The 27,677-nt window shown below is 41.5% G+C and overlaps 2 protein-coding genes across 16 annotated transcripts in view; both read left to right on the forward strand.

Annotated features, from left to right (window-relative positions):
• Window positions 1-27,677, forward strand: part of LOC118661411 (nuclear body protein SP140-like protein) — a 280,649-nt gene that overhangs the window by 119,261 nt on the left and 133,711 nt on the right. The window lies entirely within an intron of this gene.
• LOC118661414 (nuclear body protein SP140-like protein) overlaps window positions 1-27,677 on the forward strand; it is a 93,311-nt gene that overhangs the window by 17,159 nt on the left and 48,475 nt on the right. For 2 of the 9 annotated variants that reach the window (XM_036319511.1, XM_036319513.1), the window contains exon 1: window positions 17,922-18,059. The exons of the other annotated variants lie outside the window; for them this stretch is intronic. In XM_036319511.1, the coding sequence (XP_036175404.1) occupies window positions 18,028-18,059 (32 nt within the window). In that variant the 5' untranslated portion in view covers window positions 17,922-18,027. Of the gene's footprint in view, window positions 1-17,921; window positions 18,060-27,677 lie in introns of those variants that run through there. 9 annotated transcript variants of the gene reach the window in all.

Here is a 27,677-nt window from a genome sequence, read left to right on the forward strand (position 1 = left end):
AGCAGGTCCAGGGGTCCCCAAAGGTGTGGACAAAGTCAGCGAAGAAGGAATAACACGGAGACAGCGTTCAGTTGATCAGCAGCCTAGCCAGGATATCCAGCGAAGTTCTGGTTAGGCTCTCCAGCCAGGTTCTGTGTCCATGTTCTCTTGCTAGGTTCTCCAGCCAGGTTCTGTCCAGGTTCTCCAGCCATGTTCTGTTGCCAGGTTCTGTAGCCAGGTTCTTCAGCCAGGTTCTGTCTAGGTTCTCCGGTGGAGTTCTGTAGCCAGGTTCTGTCCAGGATCTTTGGCCATGTTCTCTCTCTAGGTTCTGTCTCTAGGTTCTATGTTCTGTTGTCTTGTTACATCTGTATTTATACCAGTTGATTCCAATCCTATCAATCTCTATTCCAAATGTTAGGGTGTTTCTTATCTCCATTCCAGGGAGTAAAGATTATGTAGCTTAAGCATGATTGTTCATAGTTAAAGTGATTAACTACCTGCCTGGCACTTAGTTAAGGGATTTTATCCCCTCCCTAACTTCAGGGAAAAATCCCTACCTGGAAAAACAACCTTTCTCGGAGAGGTGACCTTGGTTAAAACATATAGCACTAAGGGGAACAAACATATTAAGAACAGTATGCTATATACGCCAGGTCCCTTGAAACATATGCTGTGCAGATGTTTCTTTCCTGCAGCGACTGTGTCAAGTAGCAAGGATGGATCGGCTTCCGGCATATTTTCATTTGATTACAAACTTTGAATAGTGTCAAGGACCAATTCCTTCAGCTCTCCAGTGTTAGTAGAAATGGATAAGGGGTTTTGACACCCAAAGTGTTGTTTTTTAGAGAATGTACATTCTGACTAGTTGGGGCAAAGTGCTCTGAAAGGTGGTTCTGAAACTGATCTATGGCTCAGACACAAGAAATTATTTGTCAGCCTTGCAAACAGTTCAAGGTACACCAGGGAAGAAAGAAGGCTCTCTACCTTCAACACAGATTTTTAAGGTCTCCACATAGGAAAAAAAAAACAGATGAAGGAAGTGTGAAATGACAATAGAGGGGGAAGAGGTAGAGGAAGAGGAAGAAGAGAGAGGAAGTAATATTCAAGTAGAGCAGTGATTTGTCTCTGCTCTAGGGACAGAAAATAGTGCATCACTAATCTACCAGGTGACTCAGAAGGACAGACCAGGTGGCCTGGATGTAGACCATGATTTGCATGGGTGTTCAAGATTTTTCCAAGTTTTCTCATTAGTAAATTTCCTGTGGGGTTGGTTCCTTGGCCACTCACTGAGTCTCACAAAGCATTTTATTCCTTTGTGCAGTGATCAATATTCTGGACTCTTTAGAATCAAGTGAGGAAGGAGCAACCCAAGAAGCCCTCTGCATACAATGCTAACAAGATATTAATATTAAGATTGCAGTCCTGAATGATAAGTATCCAGCATCAAAATTTAGAGCTTCATTTTCCTCATGAATCTTTTCTGAGCATCTTCCATGTCTTCATTCTATTACTTCTAGGAAACTGTTTACCTAAAAATAAAATGCTTTACAAAGTGAGAGGCAACAAGCACTTATTTGAGGTCAAAGGATTCAGGAAAGCACTTACTCAAGCAGAAGTGTAAATAGTGTTCCAATGAGGAGACAAACTCCAGGGATATTTATGAGAAAGGGAAGGGGAATATTTACATCAATAGAAGGAAGGCATTTCTATTGGTGAAGATGAGCTAATATAGTGATTCTAATTCTAAGCAATGTTTTAATTTTCAGCCCGGTAGTCATCAGTCACAAAGTCATGTCTGCTTTCTTGTTAAAATTGAAAACAATTCTTTGGGACATAATGTCACTGTGGGTCCAGTGCCAAGGGTATTTTGCCCTGTTTTAACAGTGTCAATGTTTGAGGCATAAGACACGCAATGCAGTTCTTCTGGGATGACAGCTCCAACTCCATTTTATTTTATTTATTTTATTTTATTTCATTTTATTTTCAAATTACCAAAAATTGTGTTTATTTGGTAATAGCAGAGAAACTGCTATTTGGGGTAGGCAGATGGTAGCAAGCTAAAGGCTAGCCCACTGAGGTTTTGGGGCAGGCATTATTTATGGGCAGGAAGTACAAAGAGGGGGTAGGGAGTTCAGCTAGAATCCAAGCAGTAAGATCATTGGCTGAAGAATGGGGAGAAATTCTTGGTTGATTTTTATCAGTTGTGTGGTAAGTTTTGGTTTTCTGTCAATAAGGCATTTACCAGAAATCAGTCTTTCAGTCCTTAAGTTTCATTTTACTGAGGATGCATGCATGAGATTCTTTAATTGATATCCTGTTTCTTAGGTTCCATTTTAGGTTGAAATACTTTTATTTTTTTATTTTTTTAAGTTAAATCTTTATTGTTCAGATTATTACAGTTGTTCCTCATTTTTCCGCCCATAGCTCCCCTCCACCCGGTTCCCACCCTACCCTCTGCCCTTACTCCTCCCCCCCCCCCCCCCCCGCTTCACTGTCCACATCCATCCATAATGCTCTCCAGTTCCATCCATGCTGTGGCAAATGGTAAGAGTTCCTTTTTCTTCTTCCTCTTCTTAAAGAATACCTTTCAGCATTTCATATAATGCTGGTTTGGTGGTGATGAACTCCTTTAGCTTTTTCTTATCTGTGAAGCTCTTTATCTGACCTTCAATTCTGAATGATAGCTTTGCTGGATAAAGTAATCTTGGTTGTAGGTTCTTGCTATTCATCACTTAGAATATTTCTTGCCACTCTCTTCTGGACTGCATGGTTTCTGTTGAGAAATCAGCTGACAGTCAAATGGGTATTCCCTTGTAGGTAACTGACTGTCTTTCTCTTGCTGCTTTTAAGATTCTCTCTTTGTCTGTTGCTCTTGGCATTTTAATTATGATGTGTCTTGGTGTGGTCCTCTTTGGATTCCTTTTGTTTGGGGTTCTCTGCACTTCCTGGATTTGTAAGTCTATTTCTTTCACCAGGTAGGGGAAGTTTTCTGTCATTATTTCTTCAAATAGGTTTTCAATATCTTGCTCTCTCTCTTCTTCTGGCACCCCCATAATTCAGATGTTGGTATGCTTGAAGTTGTCCCAGAGGCTCCTTACACTCTCTTCATATTTTTGGATTCTTTTTTCTTTTTGCTGTTCCAGTTGGGTATTTTTTGCTTCTTTGTATTTCAAATCTTTGACTGGATTCTTGCAATCCTTTAGTCTGCTGTTGGAACTCTGTATAATATTCTTTATTTCAGTCAGTGTATGCTTAATTTCTAGTTGGTCCTTTTTCATAACCTCGAGGGTCTCACTAAATTTATCGGCGGTTTCTAGAAAATTCTTGAAAAACCTTATAAACGTGGTTTTGAACTCTATATCCAGTAATTTTCTTTCCTCCATTTCTGTCATTTGTGAACCTGTTTCTTTGTCTTCGCATTTTTTATGCTTCCCTGTGTTGATAGAGTGGCTTTCTGTGCTAGGTGTCCTATAGGGCCCAGTGGCTCAGCCTCCCAAGTTACCTGAGGTGGACACTCTTGGTGTACCCCTTTGTGTGCTTTGTGCACAGTCTTGTTGCAGTTAAGCCTTGATTGTTGTAGGTATCACTAGGAGGAAGTGACCTCCAGGCCAATTGGCTGTGAGAATCAGCCGTGTCTATGGTGGGAGAACTTCTATGCTGGAGGCACCATTATGGGGCAAGATTTGCTTCAGTGAGGCTTTGGTGCTCACTGAGTCTGCCTTCTGAGTGTGTCCCTTATGGATCTGAGGAGTTGTAATCTGGATGGTCCCACTCTGACCACTGGGTACACTAGCTCTTGGATCTAAGGAGGTGCTAATTTAGCCTCTGTCTGAGGCTACCCAGTAGGAGCTATGGAGAGATCTGCAGGTTCCTCTTCTTTGTTTGAGGTTTGGAGGTGCCCAGATGAGGCCCAGCTGTGAAGCAATGCAAGCTGCTGTGGAGCCTTGGGCCTTCTTTTGGAAGTTCTGCATCTCTCTGACCCAGCTGCAGTTTGTTAGGTAATTTTCAGATTGCAAAGGGCCTGGCCTTTCATATGCAAAAGCCTCTGCACACAGCTTGGGTGGGGCAGGGTCTCAGGGAATCAACAGGGCAGAGCAAGCAGCTATGGCTGATCCTCAGTCCTGCTCTAAGAGATCACATGTCTCAGTGTCCTGCGGTAATCGCTGCAAGCACCTCTGAGAGAAAGCCGCCCTCGAGTTCCACCCACTGCCAGACAGTCCAGTTTCTCTCCATATGAGTCTGGGTCCCCAGAGACTCACCCAGAAATGGAGTCAGGGCCATTGGGAGCTTGTGTCTCCCTCCTGATTGAAAAAGAAAACCGCATCCTCAGTTGCCAGCCCTTTCCGCATGCACCTCCATACCTCTGCACTTTACTTCCGCACCTCCTCTGAGTCTCAGTGTGCTTTTCTCTTTCCTTCTAGTTGTAGAATTTCCACTCAGTCAGCCTTCCTATGGTTCTGAATGATGTCCATTTCTTTTAGTTGTATTTTTGAAATGGTTGTGCGAAGCAGCAATTTCCGGTGTTTACCTATGCTGCCATCTTGGTTTCTCCTCCAACGCCATTTTAAAGTGGTGCCATCCTATATAATAAAGAGGTAATATGCAAATTAACCCTCACACCATCATGCCATCACAAGATGGCTGCGCCCACAGCAGAGGCAGGGTTCTCTTAATGAGCCATAATGGGTGTTCAGCAGGGACCTGAGGCTGTGTAGTTCTGGGCCATTTTGGGGGACCTGAGGATGCATCCCCCACCCAGCAGGGATTGACGGGGGACCTCAGGCCACACCCAAACCCAGTGGGGCTTGACAGAGGAACTCAAGGCACACCCCTGCCCTGGTGGGGCTTGACAGGAGACTGAGGCTGCGCCCTCTACCCAGTGGGGTTTGACGGGGGTCCTGAGGCTGCACCACCCCACCCAGTGGGGCTTGATGGGGAACCTGAGGCTGTGCCCCCACTTGGCACCAGGCCAGGGGACCTGAGGGTGTGCCCCCAGCCTGGTGGGGCTTGACAGGAATGGTACCAGTAGGGTCTGGATCTCACCCAATGGGGGTGGGGCTGGCCAGGTCTGGGTCTCGTGCAATTTCAAGGGACTTGACTCAGGGTCCTGCGCACACCCCAGACTCTGACAGGAGGAAGATTTTCATATACATTTTACTAATTTTCTTTCATCTCTGACACTTCTACTATAGAAAAAAGGCAAATAGCAATATTAAAATATTTCCTGCTAATTAATTTCCTTTTAATGTGCATGAATTTCGTGCACTGGGCCACTAGTTTAAATATAATTTTACAAATTTCCCTTTTGTTTTTGGGTATTTTTGTTTTTTAGAGTTTTTATTTTATTTTTTAAATTTAAATTCTTTATTGTTGAAAGTTTTACATATATCTCCTGTTTCCCCCCATTGACCTCTCCCCAGCAGCTCCCACCCTGCAGCACATGCCTTCACCCCCCTACTGCCTGTGTTCATTGGTTATGCTTATATGCATGCACACAAGTCCTTTGGTTGATCTCTTAACACCCCTTTCACCCTCCCCAGTCTTCCCTCTGAGGTTTGACAGTCTGTCCTATGTTTCTATGTCTCTGGATCTATTTTTGTTCATTGTTTACATTGTTCATTATATTCCACAAATGAGTGAGATCATGTGATACTTGCCTTCTCTGACTGGCTTATTTTGCTTAGTATAATGCTCTCCATGTCTATCCATGCTGTTGCAGATGGTAAGAGTTCTTTCTTTTTTATAGCAGCATAGTATTCCATTGTGTAGATTACCACAGTTTTTTAATGCACTCATCTGATGTTGGGCACTCAAGCTGTTTTTAAATCTTAGCTATTGTAAATTGTGCTGCTATGAACATAGGGGTGCATATATTCTTTCAAATTTTTCCTTTTGATCAAGAATTTTTCTTGAGAGCATCACTGATTAATTACCAGCAAGCAGCACTGATCAATTATCAAAAGCATTGTTGATTTTCCATTGTCAGATGTATTAGTTTGGGAATGTTATGCCATTGTTGGTCCCTCATCACCAGGAAAACTCATTTCCAGTATTGCATGTCCCACACAAGAGAGGGCTTTTCTATTTTCTTAGGAGTCTTAGGACACATTTAAGCAACAAGAGCACCAGAACAGAGGAAAACTTTGCTGTCATGTTTCTTTAGGGGAACAATCTGTAGTTCCGTGGAGGAAGGCTCTGGAGATAACCAAAAAAAAAAAAATACATAATGTACAGTGTAGCTTCAAGACAAAGTGATAGTTTTTTTCCAGATTAAGTTTGAATGAGAACTTAACAAGAAGGTGAAAAGTGCCATGCTCATACACTTCAGGTAGAAATGGCCATTCAAGACTTTCATAGAATGTATATTAGGTTACACATAACTATCCAGGCCTTTAGATTATCTGATGGGCTGGGAATTTTGAACCACCAATCCTTGGTACATTATATCCATTGGGTTTACTGAAGATAAATTATTCTTTTACCTATTCAGTGACTACTTTACATAGCAGTGTCTCTACCATTCTCTATGTGTTTAGAGTTACTCAATCTGCAGTACCTAAAAGAGCTAGCAACTTCCAACCAATAGATTCTATCTTTATCCATGGGTACAACACTTTGCAGCAACAAGGTTCAGTTGCCCTTATATTTTGTGTCTCCTTGATGAAGAATCAAAGTGACCCAAAGTGTCAGATCTCTGGACCCATTACTACCTCAGTGGATCCTCTGGGCCTCCCAGAACTTCCCTTGATGATGGAGCCCCCAGTTTCTCAAAATTTCAGTGTCGCTCTTGGCACCACAAGACAGCTTCCTGTCTCTTGATGACAGCCACTTATCTTTCTGGTGACAGTTGCTGTCTTGTCAAATTATCTGAACTACTCAGCCAGAACTATTATTGGTTTTATGCTAGTATTTGCTAAAGAGATAGCAAGTAATCTATTTTTCTACATGGAATAATACTCATTTATCTACTCATTCAATATACAGTAATTTAGTGTGTAAAACATGCCCAATGTTTATTAAAGAAGATTGAAATAATATCCCTGACCTCAAGAATTGTTTCAACTTCATTATTTACCATGGAGGAATAACTAATGGGAAGCAGGGTATTCCAGGATCTCCAAAGAGGCAGGCAGTGACATGTTGATTTCTAAGGTCATTTTCCAATGGATCATCCTTGTCTATGACCTCTCTGCACCAGGTGGAGATAAAATCTGAGACTGCCTGAGGGGAATAAGGCCAAGTCATTCTATTGAATAAACAAGAGCAATGTAAGTGTTGTACCCAGTATTCAGTTTCCTGTGAAAAGTTGGCCATGTTTTCATCTTGGGATTAGTATGGAAGGATAATGATGGTGAACTTCTAGAAGAAGAATTGAAATACAGAGGACCTTGGATTCATTTTATCTTAGGGTGGTAATCTAGGAGAGCTCCTGGAGGTGGTTGAGTTCATGTCACACTGCCCATGATCAAGACTCCATGGGGAGGAAAAGGCAATTGTTCTAACAAGAGTGTCCTCATTCTTATTAATAATCCTTCCTAGGATAGATATTACAGCCCAATTCAGCATTGACTTATAAGATCCTCATGCATTAAGAACCACATGTGTGAGACTAAATCTCGACTCAGGTTGCAGGCTTTGCACACTAGATTCAACCAAAGAATTGAAAACTAACTTTGTCTGAATCCCACCCTACATAAAATTTTGATTTAATCATTCTGAGTTATGACTTGGACATTAGAATTGTTAAAATGTCTCCAGATGATTTTTGATACATAAGTTACTCATTCTATGACTTAAGGAGAATACCAATGCCTGTGCCTCAAACCAGACCAATTGATTCAGCACCTATGATGTTGGGACCAGGAATTTAGTATTTTATATACTTGCCTCAGACAATTCAAATGTGCAGCCAAGCTAAGAGACAAAGAGCCAAAGGGAAAAGGCCCTAGACTTAATTACAGATGGGGATACAAGATTCTTGTGCACTGTTTACATTTGTTATTTCCTTGATCTTCTGGGAAGTGGATCATCAATTTCTGGAGAATAGTGATGGTAATCTGTGAGTCCCTACAGTGAGGAGAAAGACAATGGCCTCAGGACTCCATGTTAGACTCAGTCTCAATCTCCATTAAGTACATGATTCAGGATCCTCTGGAACACTAAACGGGAGCTGTTGGCAAAATGTTCCTTGAGCTTTGCACTTTCTCATTTATGGCCATTTTTAAAAGAAATGACAAGAATTCTGATTCCCCCAAGATAAAATTTTTCACCCTAAATCCCAGAGTGACTTTTCATCTTTTATTAGTTTCTGCATGAAGAGAAATAACATAGATGTTTTGAAAATTACTTTGCCCATTGGTTTAAAGATGAACATTTCTGATCTTTGTGTGTTGCTAACCAAGATATAATACAAACTTTGAAAAACAAACCACTTTTCTCTATGTATTAATGTGAAACCATTCATTAGGGTCTTAGCATCCGTGGATTCTACAGATACAATGGAACTAACAAAATAAGCTTAATAGTTTCTGTGAAAAGGAGTGGGCAATAGTAGGATTTGGAATACAAGTGAGAGTATATAGACCCAGGATGTATTCTCAGGTTTGTGGTCAAAGGTGAATGTTTTATGAAATGGAAGCACCAGGAAAGAAGAGGTAGTGGGTGTGGGGACAGGATAATACATTGTTTTGCCTGGATGAGTTTGGGGTGTGCTTTAAGGGCCCAGGAGGAGATACTGGGTGAGCATAGGGATGTGCACAAATGCAAAAGACAGGCTGGACATTTGGGAGCTGGAGACATAGCGATGTAACTGCAACTTTGAGAGTCATTTAATCATTTGGATCTAACCAAATAGCCAAATATTGAAACCTAAGGTGTAATTTCTAAGTGTTAGAGGAGGAAAAGGACAGGAAAGAAAACAGATAGAGCAGTGAAGCTGATGGAATAAATCCAGGAGAGTGATGGTACTGACCACACGTGTTTGGAGAAAGGAGAAATGGTCCTGGCAGAGAAAGGTGGACACTGTCATGCCTGCCTCCTCCTGCTCCTCAATGGACCACATTCCTTCCACCCATCACTCATCAATGGGGGGCCAGTCCCCAAGCCAGTCTCATTTGTGTCACTCAGATGGTCACAAGAGGGTAGGAATTTCTCCAATAGACAATGGAATAGACAGGATGTTTCTATCTGGGTTAGAATAACCCCCAAGGTATTCTCAAACTGCCTGGATTCTCTCAGAAGGCAGAACCAGGTAAGCAACCAGGAGCAAATATAGTTCCTAATAGTTCCTGATTCATATGTAAATGCTGATTCTCATTTAAAAGAAAGAATAAGGTGGTTTTCTATTTTAATCATCTTCTTTTCACCCCATTGATAAAGAAGGGATGTACCAGACAGTTTGGAGGACAGCAAGTAATGGCATGTGTCACTGGACAGGTGGATTGACAGGTGTGTATGAGTTACATATACGCCCAGATGCAGGCCTCTCCAAGGTTGCCCTCATGAACAGAGGCAGCAACCACAGGCTGTGGGGGTAAGGTGGCACCCTGATTTTCCTGGGAGGTTTGAACAATTCTGTGGGTGGCAGGGCACTGAAACCTATTATTCCAGGATGGGCAGGATACACAGCAAGCTCCCCTGGAAAAGGTCCCACAGCTAAACAATGCTCCTTGCCAGGGGACCATGTGTAAACCTGTTTATCCTGGAATATCAGGTTTCACTGCCCTGTCAGCCACAGAAGCTCTGGTTTTACAGCAAAACCTTTCCTAATCACAAAGGCCACTCCTCCTGAACTTCACCACAGACCAAGGGTTTTTTTTTCTGAAACCTCTATTCCATGTAGTTGGTTCACAGCTCAGGGAGAAACACATAACTGTCCGTGCAGGTTCTTACAAAGGCAATGAGTTCCAGATTCCCACAACGCTGGTCTTCAGGGTCTCACTGGGGATACAGACATTGTTTTATCTTCTAGCTGGAAAATGCAGAGAAATGCAAGATCTGTGGAGATGAAGGAAAGCTCTTCAACTGCAGCTGGTGTTTCAGCTTCTTTCATGAGGACTGTCACATCCCACCTGTGGAATCTAAGAGGTTTGTGAGATGCACACCCCTCTTCTTCTATGGACCTTCTTCCTGCCATGCACACTCCCAATACAGTCTCTCCTTGTGTTTTGATGGGGAAAGAGCAGGATGAGGGGTACAGGATCCAGAGGTATGATGCCGGGAACTGTTTAAAGATAGTCAACAGGAGGGTAATGTTCACCCTCTTTCTCCAGGGAGGTTGAGACTGATGGCTGGGTCCTTTGCCTACATACCACTACTGTTCTTTCCAGAACTTTCCCACCTCAGACTCCTGTTCACAGGAGCGCAAATACCAGTTATTTGTGTTCTGTGCTTATTCTGAAAAGGCAGGAAACAAGGACACTTTTCTTCATGTTGCCATCTTCTCAACAGGGTAATAGAGACACAAGGCCCACAGGAATTAAGGCCCACTCTCTGACAATCTGGCTTGGTGGGCAGGGCTCCTTGTGCTCCCAGCAGCTCTTAAAGGGAAAGGGGAGGCCATCACTCACCCAGACACTATCATTCACCCAATAAACTGCTGCTGCTACTCTAGGGAGCAGGGTTTTCACATGAGAGTCCTGGAGAATCTGGGAGGTGACCCCTCATTCCCTGGTTGTGCCCATCAGCCATTCCTGAAAGGAGGTCAGTGGCAGCCATGGGAACAGAGGTATTTCTGGGGCTTGCCTTGCTAAACTACAGGTTCCATTGGAAATGTACATTCTGCACAATACAAGTGTCTTCAAGAAGTCAGCAGTGTTATAGTGAATCTGAAGTCTGGAGAGACAGATGGGGCCGGAAGAGAAGTCAGTGAGTTGAATTTAACCCAAGACATCTCCTTTCAGCACACATAAGAAAAGTCATAGGTGAAGGCAAGGGTTTCAAAGGGTGTCTTCTCTTCTGACCATGCCTCAACCATGCTGAAAACTCACCAGAACCTGCTTACGGGAATAGAGAAAGAAGAAAATAAAGAAAGAAAAAACTTAGCTATTCCATGTTAGGAGCAATCCCTGTTCGGGGAAACTTCCAGAAGATTACTGTGGTCATGCATCTGTCTGGGCATGCATATGCGCCCATTCTCTCCAAGCTGCTTTTCATTCATAGTCTCCTTCTTTTGCAGAAATGTGAATTCCTACTCCTAAAGGTCTATTACCATTTAGAGAGCAAAATTTTTCTGAATATTCCACACGAACATTATGTGAGTAACAACAAACCACGATTACAAGCTTCAGTAATGTTACCCACCTTGACATGTTCACTGTAGGATCTGTGATATGAAGCCCATGGGAGGGAGAGCATGCAAGCTGTCTTTTCATTTACCTTGTATTTCTTCTGGATTTTATGGGAATCTACAGAAGGCAGACATTGACCTGTGTCTGTAATGCTCCTATTGGTATATTTTTCCCCAGGTTCAAAAGGCTTCTCAATGCCTAGAGGAACTTAGGACGTTGGACGAAATCAAGAAGAGTTTAATTGAGAGATGTTACCTCCGAGTGGAGGAGTTTGTGTTGGACATGGATCGCATTTTTGAGGACCCCAGGATAATTGGCTCTCCCTGCTTCCATTTCATTTTCTTTCCATTAAGTCACTCTGCCCACATTTCCTGGTGCTAGGAAATTTTAGAGTTTCCCTCATCCTATGGCAAGCCTAAACAGCAAGGATTCAGGAAGTGACTGGGTTTTTAATTGAGGATTTAAGCTCACCAGAGAGAATAACAGTGAATAAGGAGTTGTCCCTGCAACCAGACTCCAGGCTCCTGAGAGCTCATTCCTCTCCTCAAAGGTGACAGGTATCCATTGAGGACAGTGGTGTCCTCCCTGTTCCAAACCTAAGGAGAAAATTGCTTCCTAAAGTCATGCTATCCTTCTTAAATCTCCCGAAATATACTCAATCAGACCTCTCAGAGGCCCCAAACTGCAGATTTCTTCGCATATAAATGAACCATATAACATGTCACCAGAGGGGAATAGAAGTGGCCACCTAAAAGGAGGATCACTGATTGTACGTGTGTAAAGTTTGATTGTTACAAGACATTAGATTGCTTTTCTAACTCTCACTGAAAGAAACAACCCAAAGCCAATGACTGAGAGTCCTCAGTGTAGTAGTAATTCCCCATTTCTGTCTGGACAGCAAGGTGTAATCACACTCATTGGAAACAAAAATTACTCTTAGCTGCTTGAGTTCCTAACTTAACCTGGTTAATGTAACTTAGGTGTTTAAGACAAGAGTCCTGAACTTTTCAAATGTAAGTTGTCTAATGACACTGATATTGAGTGTCATAATATTTGTCTCTGTGTTGCTTTCTTTCCCCAGCACAATGACTCAGACCTAACAGAGGAGGAATTTAAGAATTTCCAAGACGTCTTTGCTATCCAGAAAACAAATCAGAACAGTTCACTTGTGTAGTGGATGCTCTTGATACCCTGGAAAATCCTGCTTTCAGGCAGATTTTTCATCCCCCAGCTGCTATGAGTGTTGGTTGCTGATCACACCTCTCCCCAATATATTGCTTTGGGCCAAATGTAGGCAGAGTCACTTGAAGGTTACATCTCTTTGTGCTAGAGGTTCGTTCCCAGCACCAAGTCTGAACTAACCATGTGAATGATTCATGTTCCTGTGCTATGACCACATCCTTGCTTAGCATTTCTCACTGTGGTATCCTGCTTCCCTTATCCCTCCTCCTCATGAGAGAATTCTCACAATAAATCACTTAATGAAGAAACTTTATCTCAGGCTTTGTTTTTATGGAACCCAACATCACATAATCATCGTAGCAAGCCAGCCCTAAGGATGGAGTTCTGAGTTGGATCACTGTCTATCTAGATGATAACAGATAGAATATTGATAATCCATGGGGTACTAAAACAGTGCTGTTGCAAAAATATTCTCCCGTAGGAAACTGAATGAGATATAGAGGAAGAGGTACTGATGCAGTGGTCTAGCATTTACAAAGAAATAGTAACTATAAGAACTGTGTAATTAGATGACTATTACTTTTTTAAAAACCTGTTTTAAATATGGTTTTATTGATTTCAGAGAGAGAGGGGGGAAGGGAGAGATAGAATCATACAACAGCTGTACTCCCCCTACTGAGGATTGAGCCCACAACCCAGGCATTTGCCCTGACTGCAATCCAACTGTGACCTAGTTCATGGGTCGACACTCAACCACTGAGCAACACAGGCCTGGCTAGATGGCTATTTCTAAGCTCCATTAAAGTGTTTAAAAGAGTGCATGACAGGCTCACATATAGTAACTAGAGGCTCAGTGCACAAATTCGTGCACCAGTGGTGTCCCTGGGCCTGGCCTGCAGAATCAGGCCAAAACTGGCTCTCCAAAACCCCAAGGGGTCCCGGATTGCGATAGCGTGAAGGCCAGGCCAAGAAACCCCATGGTGCAGAATCAGGACCAGGGAGAGATGCAGGAGGTTGGTCAACTGAGGAGGGACCCCAAGAGGGCTCCAGGGCATGTCCAGCCCATCTCGCTTCGTCCTGATAAGCCAGACCCCAGCAGCAAGCTAACCTATCAGTTGGAGTGTCTGCTCCCTGGTGGTCAGTGCACATCATAGCGAGTGGTTGAGTGGCCTTAGCATTTCATTAGCCTATTACACTTTGATTGGTTGAATGGCCAACTGGTGGACCAGACACTTAGAATATTGGGCTTTTATTATATAGGATTACCACCTGAAACTGGAAGGTACACCATATGGAATTCTGGTACATGCCCTCATTTTAAGAATGACCGAATTTCTGCCCACCTTGAGTGTCTCAGTTGGTTGAGCATCCTCCTGTGCAGAGAAATATTTGTCAGTTCGATTCCCTGTCAAGGCACATACCTGAGCTATGGGTTTAATCCCGCGTCAGGATGTGTATGGGAGGCAACTGATTGATGTTTCTCTCTCATATCTATGTTTCTCTCTGTCTTCCTCTGTCATGCCATGGGCTCAGGTGAGGATTTAAAAATAATAAAAAAAAGAATGATAGAACTTCAGAGAAGACTGAATTCTAAGTTCAGGTTGGCCTCTTGTGCCAAAGTCAAATCCCTGATAAAGAAAGCATGAAGACCTGAAACTCAGAGTGGCTTTCTGAGAACTCTGAACTCTACATCCTTCTGAATCCACTGTCCCTCAAAAGAGACCCCTGCCCCTGTTGCTATACAGACCACTGCCCTGCCCACCATCTTCCTTGAACTAAGATTATTCAGAGTTATCATGACCAAACTAGGAATATACTAGATGAGCCTGCTAGCTGAAGAGAAATTTACTCCAACAGAGCTGCAGGTCTAACCCACATGTACTAACAACAGTCAGGAGATTGTGTGTGGAAGTGAATACTGGAAAAACTATGTTAGAATATAAAATATGGATGGGGGATGTTCATACAGGCACACTCTTCTGGGCCACAGAGCTTAATTAGCCTGGCAAGGTCCAAAGGCAATGATTCTAATATGCTCCCACGTGGCTCTTAGAGGCTTGCTATAGCACAGTGCACACCAGATGAAGTGGACTAAGAAATACAAGACTTTCCAGGGCTGATCATTTAAAGGGGGGATCCAAAGTCTTAAGAAGATATCGTGGCTCTACTCTCTAAAACTAGATATTCCATCCATCAGGTTACTGTGTCCTCAGATGCCTCAGAGACACCACCTAACAAGGCAATAAGGAATGCACTGCTGAGACAGCAGCTGCATCCTTGAAATGCTCAGTCCAGACTGTACTATGTAGGTTGGAAAAATGTAGGAATAATTTACAGAGCTGGATTCCCTAGTAACAAATTCAGTGATAGGTCTCCAGAATAACTGAAGCTAAGGTGCAGTATTAATTGATGATTAATTTGTATAATGGGCAGCAAGCTTAGAATCACAACCAGGGACCCTGGCCCATAGATGTCTAAGAAATTAGCTACTAGAAGACACTATTCTTACAGGCAAGACACATGAGCAGTTAACAAGGATATTGCTTTTTATATGTCATCAAAAGAGATTATAGATGATCAGATGGTTGAAGTATTACTTCAATGAAAAGACAACATTCCTTACCCACTTTCCAGGCCTCAGCCAATTCTTGACCCAGAAGCTGTTGATGGCAGTTCTTATAAGAAAGGACTGTGCAATGTACACAATAGTAATCCCATGAGTTCTTCACTAAAGGCACCTTTAGCCATTTATTCAAGTAACTATATGCGAGACAAAGAAAACTCACAGAAATTTTAAGAGTTATTGATACAGTATATGAGTTGATACCTTGGGACCCAAGACACCATAGTGGCCCCTCTTAGACTACATGGAGATAAGGTCATGTCCATCCCACAGTGAGTCCACTCAATCCATAGAGCCACCCAGCATTCATTTCCCAAACACCAAACGTATAATCAGGACAAACAAATTGTTTTATTAACCATTCATTTCTTAACCTATGAAATAACAATGACTGTCCTAGGAAAGACCAAATGAAAGGCTCTGAAATAGAACTTTTACATGGTGAACAGTAGACTCAAAGCAGTATTGCATTTCTTAGGAAGGAGGGAATGACAGAGGTTGGTGACACTGCAAAGATTGAAGGTTGAAAGGTTTATAATCCCCTTTACATCTCCATATGTTTTAGCAATATGGTTTAGGAAAAACCTAGGTTAGGCTGCATTCTTGCTTGTAGTGGTCCCTAAGGTGATATCCCAAGTAGTAGTTCTGCCCTTCTGAGGACCAAGCCAATGGTTCCATCTAGCCAGAGCTCAGTTGGGAGTTTTATCTGATTTGGGTCCTCAGTCAGAACATACCAACCAAGGAACCCATTCTACTACCATGCCTAACCAGAGAAGCACTGCAGGGTATAGTTCCAGTCCTAGCTATTTAGAAGGCTTAATCAGAGAACCCAGGCAGCCATGGGAGCAAGCTTTTAGTTCAGTTGATATATGGAACCAGATCTATAACTCAGTCTAGCAGCAGAACCCAGCCTGTAACCCTGACCAAATGCAGAGTCCAACCACTGGCACCACCATACCACAAAACACAGCCTGAAACCTCATTCAACAAGAGGTGATTGCTGAGATCAGCAAGTAGACTCATCAAGTCCCAGAGCACAGCCAGCAGTTGTGCCTGATCAGGGAGCCCAACCTATACTTCCACCAAACCACAGAGCTCAGCCATCATCCAAGCAGCAACCTCAGAGCACAGGCCCTAGCCTTCCCAACTGAGACTGTGATGACATGCCCCATCTTCCCATGGATGCTACCAGCTCTCCTGTACTGTATTTCAACCTGAGCTGACTAATGAAGGGATTTTCCTGATGAAGTGTACCTGTAGGTCTGGAAGAAGAGATTGCTTACATATATGCACTGATACTAACACAAGAAATCAAGGATCATGAAGATTCAGGTGAACAGTACACTAAAAAAAACTAAAAAGCTCTAATAACTACCCCTAAAGAAATGTGGATAGATAAATTATCTGAAAAACACTTCAGAATAATCCTCTGAAAGAAATTCAGTGAACTACAAGACATTATAGACAACTCAATAAAATAGAAAAACAAATGAGCAAAATAAGAAGCTCACCAAAAAGAAAAAGAAACTATAAAAATATCCTAGAACTGAAGAATACAATAACTGAACTGAAGAATTTAATAGAGATTTAACAGCAGACTCGACAAATAGAAGAAAAAAAATCATTGCACTAGAAGATAGGTTATTTAAAAGTATTTATTCAGAGAAGGAAAGAAGAGTGAAGAATGCCGATAGGATTTGTGAGACATTATTAAGAAAATCATATACTCACTAGAGGTCCAGTGCGTGAAATTCGTGCATGGGTTGGGTAGGGGGTGGTAGAGAGTGGTCCCTCTGCCCGGCCTGCACCCTCTCCAATCTGGGACACCTCAGGGGATGTCCACAGGATCAGGCCTAAACCAGCAGTTAGACATCCCTCTCACAACCACCCACCTGCCCGCCTGCCTGATCACCCCTAACCCCTCTGCCTACCTGCCTGATCACCCCTAACTGCCTCTGCCTACCTGCCTGATCACCCCTAACTGCCTCTGCCTGACTGCCTGATGTCCTTACTTCTCCTCTGCCAGCCTGAACACCCCTAACCACTCTCCCCTTCCAGCCTGATCACCCCTAACTGCTCTCCCCTGCCGGCCTGATTGCCTTAACCGCTCTGCCTGCCCGCCTTCCTGATCATTCCTAACCACCTCTGCCTTGGCCCCGCCACTGTGGCTTTGTCAGGAAGACATCTGGTCTATCTGGTCTAATTAGCATATTACCCTTTTATTCGTATAGATTATGGGAATTCCAAAGGCAAAAGTTAAGAAAAGGACAGAAAGTCTATTTAAAACAATAATGGCTAAAAACTTCCCATGTTTAGGGAGCAAAATTGACTTTTCCTTTCATGAAGCACAATGGACCCAACAGGTAGAAACTGAAAAGGGCTACACAGACACACTTTACAATTAAATTGTCAAAAGTCAAAGCCAAAGAGAGAATTTTAAAAGCAGCAAGAAAAGGTGACTTATCACATGCAAGAAAGTCCCCATAAGACTATCAGTGACATCTGAATGGAAGCTGCTTCTGCTGAGGCTGCTGAAGCCCCCCTCTTTGCTATGCCCTTTGTTCCATGTCCCTCCCCAGTCACTGTCTGTCCTGATTTTTAGGGTTCCAGGCTCTATAGCTCCAGCTACTTCCCTGTTTTTGGTGTCTATATACAAACAAGAGGATTCCTGTGGGCTGCTCTTCCCCTGGCCTCCAGGTCCTGACTAACTGTTTTTGTCTTCCATTCCTGCTGCCACATGTTATGATGGCTGAGATTCACTGTCGGGCTGCAGGAGGAGGGAGACAGTGTTTGAAAACACTCAAAAAGTTCCTTTCACTTCTCATTTCCCCATTTGGGTGGAGCCCTCCATGGGTGATTTTTACACACTTCCTGCTCAGGGCTTTGCAGCCACAGCGGGCCTAGGCTGGGGAGACTGGAAGGATCAGAGGTCCAGGCAGGGCCCACAGCAGGACAATGGCCAGTGGGGGCAGCGACCTCAGCACCAGGTCAGTCTCTGTCTCCCTACCTTTAATTTTCTCTCTGGCTGTAGTACTGCTTTAGTGTGTATCATTACACACTCCTCTAAACCTTGACATCTGTCCTGCTTTGCAAGGATGCTTATGTGCAATGTAATGTAATGCAGGAATAGATAGTGAAGGAATTGAATCTTAGAACTAGGAAGAGACAACTGTGTTTTGATTTCAACTGCCACAACCCACAGGACTCTTGTCTTACAGCTACTGCTCAGCTGGCAGCCCATCAGGACTCTACTGTACTTTCTGACGCTTTGAGACAGTGATTTGTTCTTTTCTCATGACCTATGAACCTTCTCATTTCCCTCAGGCTTCCTCTTACTTCAGCTAGGTCATTTCAACAAAAAAACTTTAGAAAGTACAAAATTCAGGGTGAACACATGACATTTTCAAATCTGGGTGCAATGGTCTTATACCTGATCTGTGGCCAGGTCAGCTATGGGTTTATTCTTGTCTCTGCCTTGGGGTCTGGATTCTCCCTCCAGGGATCTTGACCTAAAGGAGTAAAAGTAAGAGGAAGGACCAAGAAATGAAAGCCTAGTGCAGGCTGAGTATTTTCATCTGTACTTTGAGTTTCTGCTCGATAATGCATTATACCTCTGACAAGGAAAAGGCCAAAAATTCAATCTTTTTCTTTTGTAATCGGTTAGAAATAACATTACTTAATATGTTTAACTTTTTTAATACTGAAGAATTATATTTAACCTCTTGTTCATAAAGTTTCAAATGACATGCAAATGTGTAGAGGGGCAAGTCCCCTTCATGTGCCACCCACCTGAAGCTCTCAGTCCAGGTCCTATTGAGTGTTGTGGGCGCATATCACTTTCTCTGCATTTACACATATAATTGATTTTCCAAAATACATAATTTGTGTCTTGTTTTTAAACAAATGGGATTTTATTGCATTTTGTATTTTCAGTTATTTTAGTATTGAAAATATTAGAGACCTTTTCACTTTAATAAACATACTGATCTCCCTCATTCTTTTTTTGATATATTTTTATTGATATCATAGAGGAAGGGAGAGGGAGAGAGACATAGAAACATCAATGATGACAGAGAATCATTGATTGGATGCCTCATGCATGACCCACACTGGGGATTGAGACCACAACCTGGGCATGTGTCCTGACTGGCAATCGAACCATGACCTCCTGGTTCATAGGTTAACACTCAACCACTGAGCTATGCTGGCCAGGCTCCCTCATTCTTTTTTACTCTGTATACTACTCCATGGAATCAATATGCCATAATTTTTAAGCCATTCTCCTCCATTAACAAACACTTAGGTTATTTCAACAACCTGTGATAACAACAATTATATAGTTCTCTCTTCTTTTACAGATTTACATAAGTTTATCTGGTGTCAATGACCAAAAAATCAAATTGTTGAGGCAAAGAGTACTAATACTTACTTGTTTACAGATTCTGTTAAGTTTCCTTCCAAGTAACTGAACCAATATATTCCCCTAACAATACTGAATGAGATGAATCATCTGTCAACATGCATTTTCACATAGGTGCTAGATACAGAGATTCATTTTGTTAATTTGTATTTTCTGATTACATGAGAGGAGGAACAGTGTTTTGTATTTATTGACCATTTAAATTGCTTCTTGGTTGAGATGCTGCATTATTTCTGGCCAATGTTATCATTGATATGATTGTCATTTATTTGATAAGGGAAAATTTGCTGAATATTCTGAAAGTTGTAAGTTTACTTTCCTATTCTTTTTCTTTGTTTTTGGTGACTTCTATCTTATTAAAGCTTGAAATTTAAATTACAGACATTATAGTATTGATTTTTGAGATAGATATACCCTGGTTATTATCTATAATAATAAAAGCATAATATGCTAATTAGACCAGAGTCCTTCTGGATGAAGCCGGAGCTGCTAGGGAAGCTCAGGTTCCGGGTGCCAGAGAGAAGCCAGTGCCGGCAGCTGGGGGAAGGAAGGCCTACTCTTGCATAAATTTCATGCATCAGGCTTCTAGTGAATAAATAGGAGCAATGAGGAAAGTTACTGCTGAACTCCACGCACACCGTCTTTAACCACAGTTTTCATGTTCTTAAGGTGGCAGGTTCAGTTCTACCCTTACTTCAGGGGGATCTTTTTCCCTAGTATCTTCAAAACTATATTCTTTTTTTAACTTGTGGGCAAAACTATTCTTCCAATTGTTGCGACATTAGCCTTCACAGCTTTATCTGTCCCTAACGAATCATCTCTAGCTTTTGAACTTTCTGTTCATAATGGTTGTCTCAAACCTAGTTCTATGAAAATTATTTCATTTTTTATAATTTATCATGCTTTGTTATTCCTAATTAAAAGTTTATTGTGTTTATATTTGAGGGTGTACCTTAATTTCCTTCAACAGTCTGCAAATCTGACTATAAAACCACGTTTTATATCAGTCCATCGGCACAATGTTGCTTTATTTTTTTAGGAGTTTGTGTGATGTTAAGTGCCTGGTGGACATCTTCCTCACCCCCTAGGTTATTCCTCCACATTGACTCCATCTGTATTTTCGTGTACACTCTCTTTATCACACACCGGCCTTAGTTTTACAACCCATTTCTCATGCTTATCCTGGGCAGCTCTCTTTTCTCCCCCAGTTTGCACTGTCTTTGTCCGAGTGAAATTTTTTTCACATTTCCTGTCTGAATTTCTTGGCATATGACGTACAGTTTGAAGGTGTCTTTTGTGTCCCAGCAATTGGTGCAGTAGCACAAGTTTTTGTTTTTTCTCACCTGCACTGCTGGGACTTCCGGTACCTCGGTGGGGCTGTGTAGCCTTGGCCATGGAAAATGCCCGGTATTTCCCAAGAGGGGATGGGTGTCCCCTCTGTGACTGAGTCATGTTGGTCTCAGAGCACTACCCCCATGTGGTGGCTGATGGGAGCCCATGCCTGGGGGATCCCGGTGCTGCCTCCTGTAGCCAGAGGCTGCCACCAGTGCTGTGCAATCTGAGGTGTCCCAGCTGCCTCCACCAGGTTCCACTGCAATGGGTGGGGGCGTGAGGGTAGGGTGGGTTTGTGTCTGCCTGTATTCTTTTCCTAGTAACAGTGACTGCCAGAACTTGGCTCCCTCATCTCTGCATCTCTGCTCCTGTCTCTGGGTTTAGCTATAGAGTGCTCTGGCCACTCAGGCCAGAAGGAGGGTCTTGCTTCTCAGGCCATCCAAGCTGCTGAGCGTTTGCATTGTGTCCTGACACCCTGGTGCTGTTGCAAGCTCTGGGAGGGTGAGGGGAAGTGGGTATGCACATCTGTGGCTTTGTTTTCTGGCTGGTAATGGCAGCTTCGGTACTGCAGCTGCCACACCTCTCTGTTGAATCTCCACCACTTGCAATGGGTTCACCATGTATGTGCTGGCCACCCAGACCGGAAATGTTGCTTCTGCTCCTCAGGCCCTGCATTTCAATTCTTCATCTGTTACCATGTCTTCTGAGGCCCCACCAAGTTCCTGGCTGCATTTGCTACTCCTTTCTGTCCTACCCCCAGTCCTGCCTGCTCTGTTGGTTCCAATACACCCACCTTCAGATGTCTCAAGGTGTGGGTCTCACAGACATATTTGTGTGTTGAGCAGGGAGTCCTTTTTGGAATTAGAGTTGTCCAACTTGTTGTGATTTCAAGGGGAGAAACCAAGTAGTTTACCTCACTCTGCTATGATGCTGACCTCATTCACATTTAGTGTTTTAAATAATATAACGTTTACTATTATAATTTATTTTTTGTTTTAACTTTTAGAATTCCATAATATTTTCCTTCGATTTTTCTCTCTAAAAATTCAAGCTATGTTTTACTCTTTTGATTTTTGTACTGGTTTATAAGGCATCATAGGGTCTGATTTCACTCAACCAGTGTTACTTTTAAATTCTGAAATTCATTTTCATCAATATTTGTGTAATTGTTAGCATTTAATTTAAAACCATATCATTCTAGGTTTTCATATCTCAAACAAATCATTTAACTTGAGTTTTCCTTTATCACACTGTTCAACACTTGTTGATTAGTAGACTTTGAATCTTTAAACCAAAATAGTTACTCTTATTCTGTAAAATAAAATTCTTATTTTTCTAGAATAATTTTCTACATTAAAATCCTGTACATATTTTCTTATGTACAAACCTAGGGTTTTCATTATATTGGTGCTATTATGAATGGTATTGTTTTATTTACTATCTAATTCCAATTTTTCATTGGTGGTGTATACAAAAAATTCTAACATTTGAATGTTACCTTGCATCCTTGCTATATTTATTTAATAGTCTTAGGAGATTTTTTTCAGTCAATTCTTTAGGATTTTCTACATAGACAATCATGTCATCTGCAAACACTGTTATTGCTCCTTCCCAAACTTTACACTTTTAACTTCCTTTTCTTTCTTTCTTTTTTTTTTTTTTTAAATTTACTATGCCTTTTACTACAATGTTGAATAGGAGTTTTAAAAGGGGACATCTCTGATCTTAGGTGGAAAGTGCATGTTTTTAACAGTAAGTATAGTATCAGCTACAAGTTATTGGTGGATGTTTTCCTTCAAGTTGAAAAAGTTCCTCACTGTTTCTAGTTTTTACATGAGTGGGTGTTTGATTTTGTCTAATAAATTTTCTATAGCAATTGATATCATCATTTTATTTTTCTTCTTTAGCCTCTGGACATAGTGGATTCCATTGATTGATTTGGAATATTAAACCATCCTTACATGTCTGAAATAGATTCCACTTGGTCATGGGTATAATATTTTATACATTGATGGATGAAAGTTGCTAATATTTTGTTGAAATTTTTTACTTCAATACTTGTGAGAGCTATTGGTTTATAGTTTGCCTTTATCTGCTTATGGTGACACAGTTTTGCTGGATTATGTCTGAGGACATACTCTTCATGAGTTAAGAAGTGTTCCCTCTGCTTCTGTTTTCTGAACAAGATTTTGGAGAATTTGCATCATTTCTTCTTTAAATGTGTGTAGAACTCACTGAAAACACCAGGGCCTGAATCTGTTCAAAGTTATGAATTACTTATTCAAGGTTTTTTTCAAAGGGGTAGAAGCCTATTCAAATTATCTATTTCTCCTTGAGTGAGTTTTGGTAGTTTGTATGTTTCAAAGATTTGGCCTATACTATTTGTTATCAAATTGGTTGGCATAGATTTATTCATAGATTTCATTATCTTTTGAATGTCGTGAGATTAGTTATGATGATCCTACTTACACTTCTAATATTGGTAATTTATGTCTTTTCTCTTATTTTTATTAGCCTGTATAAAAGCCTATCAATTTTATTATTCTTTTCCAAGAACCAGCTTTAGGTTTTGTGTGTTTTTCTCTAGTTTTCCTAGGTTCATTTCACTTATTTCTTTCTAATTAATTTTTATTTTATTTCCTTTCTTCTATTTTAGTTTTAAATTGTTCTTTTTGTGATCTTGTATTTCTAGTTTTCTAAGCTGAAGACTTAGATTTTTATTTCAGATATTCCTTCTTTTCTAATACATGCATTTAAAATAATATATTTCCCACTAATCACTGCTTTTTCTATATCACCAAATTTTGATGAAATGCATGTTCATTTTAATTTAGTTCAAATAATTTTTAAAAGATCTCTTGAGGTTTTTGTTTCACTCATCTTATTTAGAAGTATATTTTTCAATCTCTAAATATTTAAAGAGTTTCAATTATAGCTCTCTATAATTAACTAGAGGTGCGGTGCACAAAAATTTGTGCACTCAGGGCAGGGGGCGGGGTCCCTCAGCCCGGCCTGTGCCCTCTTGTAGTCTGGGACCCCTCCAGGGATGACCACCTGCTGGCTTAGGCCCACTCCCCAGGGGAATGGGCCTAAGCTGGCAATCAGACATCCCTCTGGCAGCCCAGGAGCCCTCTGGGGATGTCCAATTGCCAGCATGGAGCAGGCCTAAGCTGCAGTTGGACATCTTTAGTGCTGCTGAGTAGATGGGAGAGGCTCCCACCACCACTGCTGTACTGGCAATCATCAGCCTTGCTTGTGGCTGAGCAGAGCTCCCCCTGTGGGAGCCCACTGACCACCAAGGTCAGCTTCTGCATTGAGTGTCTGCCCCCTGGTGGTCAGAGTGTGTCATAGTGACCAGTCTTCTCAGTCTTTCTGCTGTTAGGGTCAGTTTGCATATTACCCTTTTATTATATAGGATAGAGGCTTGGTGCATGGGTGGGGGCCAGCTGGTTTGCCCTGAAGAGTGTGCTGGATCAGGGTGGGGGTCCCACTGGGGTGCCTGGCCAGCCAGGGTGAGTGGCTGATGGCTGTAGCAGGCTGGTAAAAAAAACCCAGTGGGAATTCTCACCCCATGGAGGTTTGGCCAGCCTGGGTGAAGGGATGATGGCTGTTTTCAGGCTGGCCACACCCCCTTTGAGGAAGGTCCCCACTGTGGTTCCTGGCCAGTCTGGGTGAGGGACTGAGGGCTGTTTTCAGGCTGGCCAAGCCCCCCGGTGATGGAAGCTCCCAGCCTCTCCTCTTTTTCTTTTCTTTTTTTCATTCTGGGATTTATTTACATTCTATAATTGAAACTTTGTTGCCTTCAGTGGAGCTCAGAGCCAGCCACAGCAGGTGGGAAGCTTGGCTTCCTCCATCACTGGAGCAACCAAGCATCCTGCTCACTCCAGCTCCATGGCTGCCGGCAACCATCTTGGCTGGATTAATTTGCATATAGTTGCTCTGATTGGCTGGTGGGCGTGGCTTAAGGCATAGCGAAGGTACGGCCAATTTGATTATTTGTCTTTTATTAGATTAGATTTCTATTTTAATTCCCTTATTGTCTGAGGACATACTCTTCATGATTGCTATTTTTTTGTTATTTCTTTTTTTTTCTTTATTGATTAAGGTATTACATATGTGTCCTTATCCCACCATTGCCCCCCCACCCTACCACTCATGCCCTTACCCCCCTGGTGTCTGTGTCCATTGGTTAGGCTTATATGCATATATACAATTCCCACACCCTCCCCTTTGAGGTTTGACAATCTGATCGATGTTTCTCTGTCTCTGGATCTGTTTTTTGTTCATATGTTTATGTTGTTCATTACATTCCACAAATGAGTGAGATCATGTGATATTTATCTTTCTCTGACTGGCTTATTTCCCATAGCATAATGCTCTCTAGTTACATCCATGCTGTTGCAAATAGTAAGAATTCCTTCTTTTTTACTGCAGTGTAGTATTCCAGTGTGTAGACGTACCACAGTTTTTGAATCCACTCATCTTCTGATGGGCACTTTGGCTGTTTCAAAATCTTAACTATTGTAAATTGTGCTGCTATGAACATAGGGGTGCATATATCCTTTCTGGTTGGTGTTTCTAGTTTCTTGTGATATATTCCTAGAAGTGAGATCACTGGGTCAAATGGGAGTTCCATTTTCAGTTTTTTGAGGAAACTTCATACTGTTCTCCACAGTGGCTATATCAGTCTTCATTCCCACCAGCAGTGCATGAGGGTTCCTTTTTCTCTGCATCCTTGCCAGCACTTGTCATTTGTTGATTTGTTGATGATAGCCATTCTGACATGTGTGAGATGGTATCTCATTGATGTTTTGATTTGCATCTCTTGTATGAATAGTGACTGTGAACATGTTTTCATATGTCTCTTGGCCTTCCTGATGTCCTCTTTTGATAAGTATCTATTTAGGTCCATTGCCCATTTTTTTGCTTGGGTTGTTTATCTTCCTGTTGTTAAGTTGTATGAGTTCCCCGTAGATGTTGGAGATTAAAACCTTATCAGTGATAACATTGGCAAATATGTTCTCCCATGCAGTGGGCTTTCTTGTTGTTTTGTTGATGGTTTATTTTGCTATGCAGAAGCTTTTTATTGTGATGTAGTCCCATTTGTTTATTTTCTCTTTAGTTTCCAATGCCTTAGGAGCTGTATCGGTGAAGATATTGCTTTGGCATATGTCTGAGATTTTGCTTCCTGTGGATTCCTCTAATATTTTTACGGTTTCCTGTCTTATGTTTAAGTCCTTTATCCATTTTGAGTTTATTTTTTTATATGGTGTAAGTTGATGGTCTAGTTTCATTTTTTTGCATATATCTGTCCAATTCAGTTTTCCCAACACCACTTATTGAAGAGATTGTCTTGATTCCATTGTACGTTCTTGCCTCCTTTGTCAAATATTAATTGAGCATAGTGGTTTCGGCCAATTTCTGGGTTCTCTATTCTATTCCTTTGGTCTATGTGTCTGTTGTTGTGCCAGTACCAGGCAGTTTTGAGAACAGTGGCTTTGTAATACAGCTTGATATCTACTATTGAGATCCCTCCTACTTTGTTCTTCTTTCTCAGGATTGCTGCAGCTATTTAGGGTCTTTTTTATTCCAGAAGAATTTTTGGAGAGTTTGTTTTAGGTCTGTGAAATATGCCGTTGGTATTTTAATGGGAAGTGCATTGAATTTATAGATTGCTTGGGGTAGTATGGACATTGTAATGATGTTGATTCTACCAATCCATGAACATGATATGTTCTTCCATCTGTTTATGTCGTCCTCTATATCTTTCTTCAGTGTCCTGTAGTTTTCTGACTTCAGGTCTTTTTCCTCCTTAGTTGAGTTTATTCCTAGGTATCTTAAGTTTTTTGGTGTGAAAGTAAATGGGATTTTTTAAAAATCTCTCTTTCTGTAAATTCACTATTGATATATAAAAATGCCATAGATTTCTTGGCATTAATTTTGTATCCTGCTACATTGCCGAATTCATTTATTAAGTCTAATAATTTTCTGATGTGGTCTTTAGGGATTTTTATGTACAGTATCATGTCATCTGAGAATGACAGTTTTGTGTCTTCTTTTCTAATTTGGATACCTTTTATTTCTTCTTCTTGTCTAATTGCTATGGCTAACACTTCTAGTACTATGTTGAACAGGAGTGGTGAAAGTGGGCATCTTTGTCTCGTTCCTGTTCTTAGGTGAAATGGTTTTAGTTTTTTCCCATTGAGTATGATGTTGGCTGTAGGTTTTTCATATAAGGCTTTATTATGTTCAGGTATGATCCCTCTGTTTACCCATTTTGCTGAGGATTTTTATCAAGAAAGGGTGTTGGATTTTGTCAAATGCTTTTTCTGCATCAATTGATATGATTATGCGATTTTTATCTCTCAATTTGTTTATGTGATGTATCACATTTATTGATTTGCAGATATTGTACCATCCTTGCATCCCTGGGATAAATCCTATTTGATCATGGTGTATGATCTTTTTGATGTACTGCTGGATCCGATTTGCTAAGATTTTGTTGAGGATTTTGGCATCTATGTTCATGAGGGATATTGGCCTGTAATTCTCTTTCATTGTGTTGTCTTTATCTGGTTTTGGTAATAGGGTATTGCTGGCTTCATACAATGAGCTTGGAAGTGTTCGTTCCTCTTGAATTTTTTGGAATAGTCTGAGAAGGATAGGTTTTAGTTCTTCTTTGAAAGTTTGTTGAAACTCCCCCGTGAAGCCATCTGGCCCCCAGCTTTTGTTTGCTGGAAGCTTTTTGATGACCATTTCAATTTCCTCCATAGCTATCGGCCTACTGAGTTTTTTAGATTCTTTCTGATTGAGTTTTGGAATGTTGTATTTTTCTAGGAATAAGTCCATTTCC

The sequence above is a fragment of the Myotis myotis genome, unplaced genomic scaffold (genome assembly GCF_014108235.1).
Source record: "Myotis myotis isolate mMyoMyo1 unplaced genomic scaffold, mMyoMyo1.p scaffold_m19_p_8, whole genome shotgun sequence".
In the NCBI taxonomy this organism is placed as follows: domain Eukaryota; kingdom Metazoa; phylum Chordata; class Mammalia; order Chiroptera; family Vespertilionidae; genus Myotis; species Myotis myotis.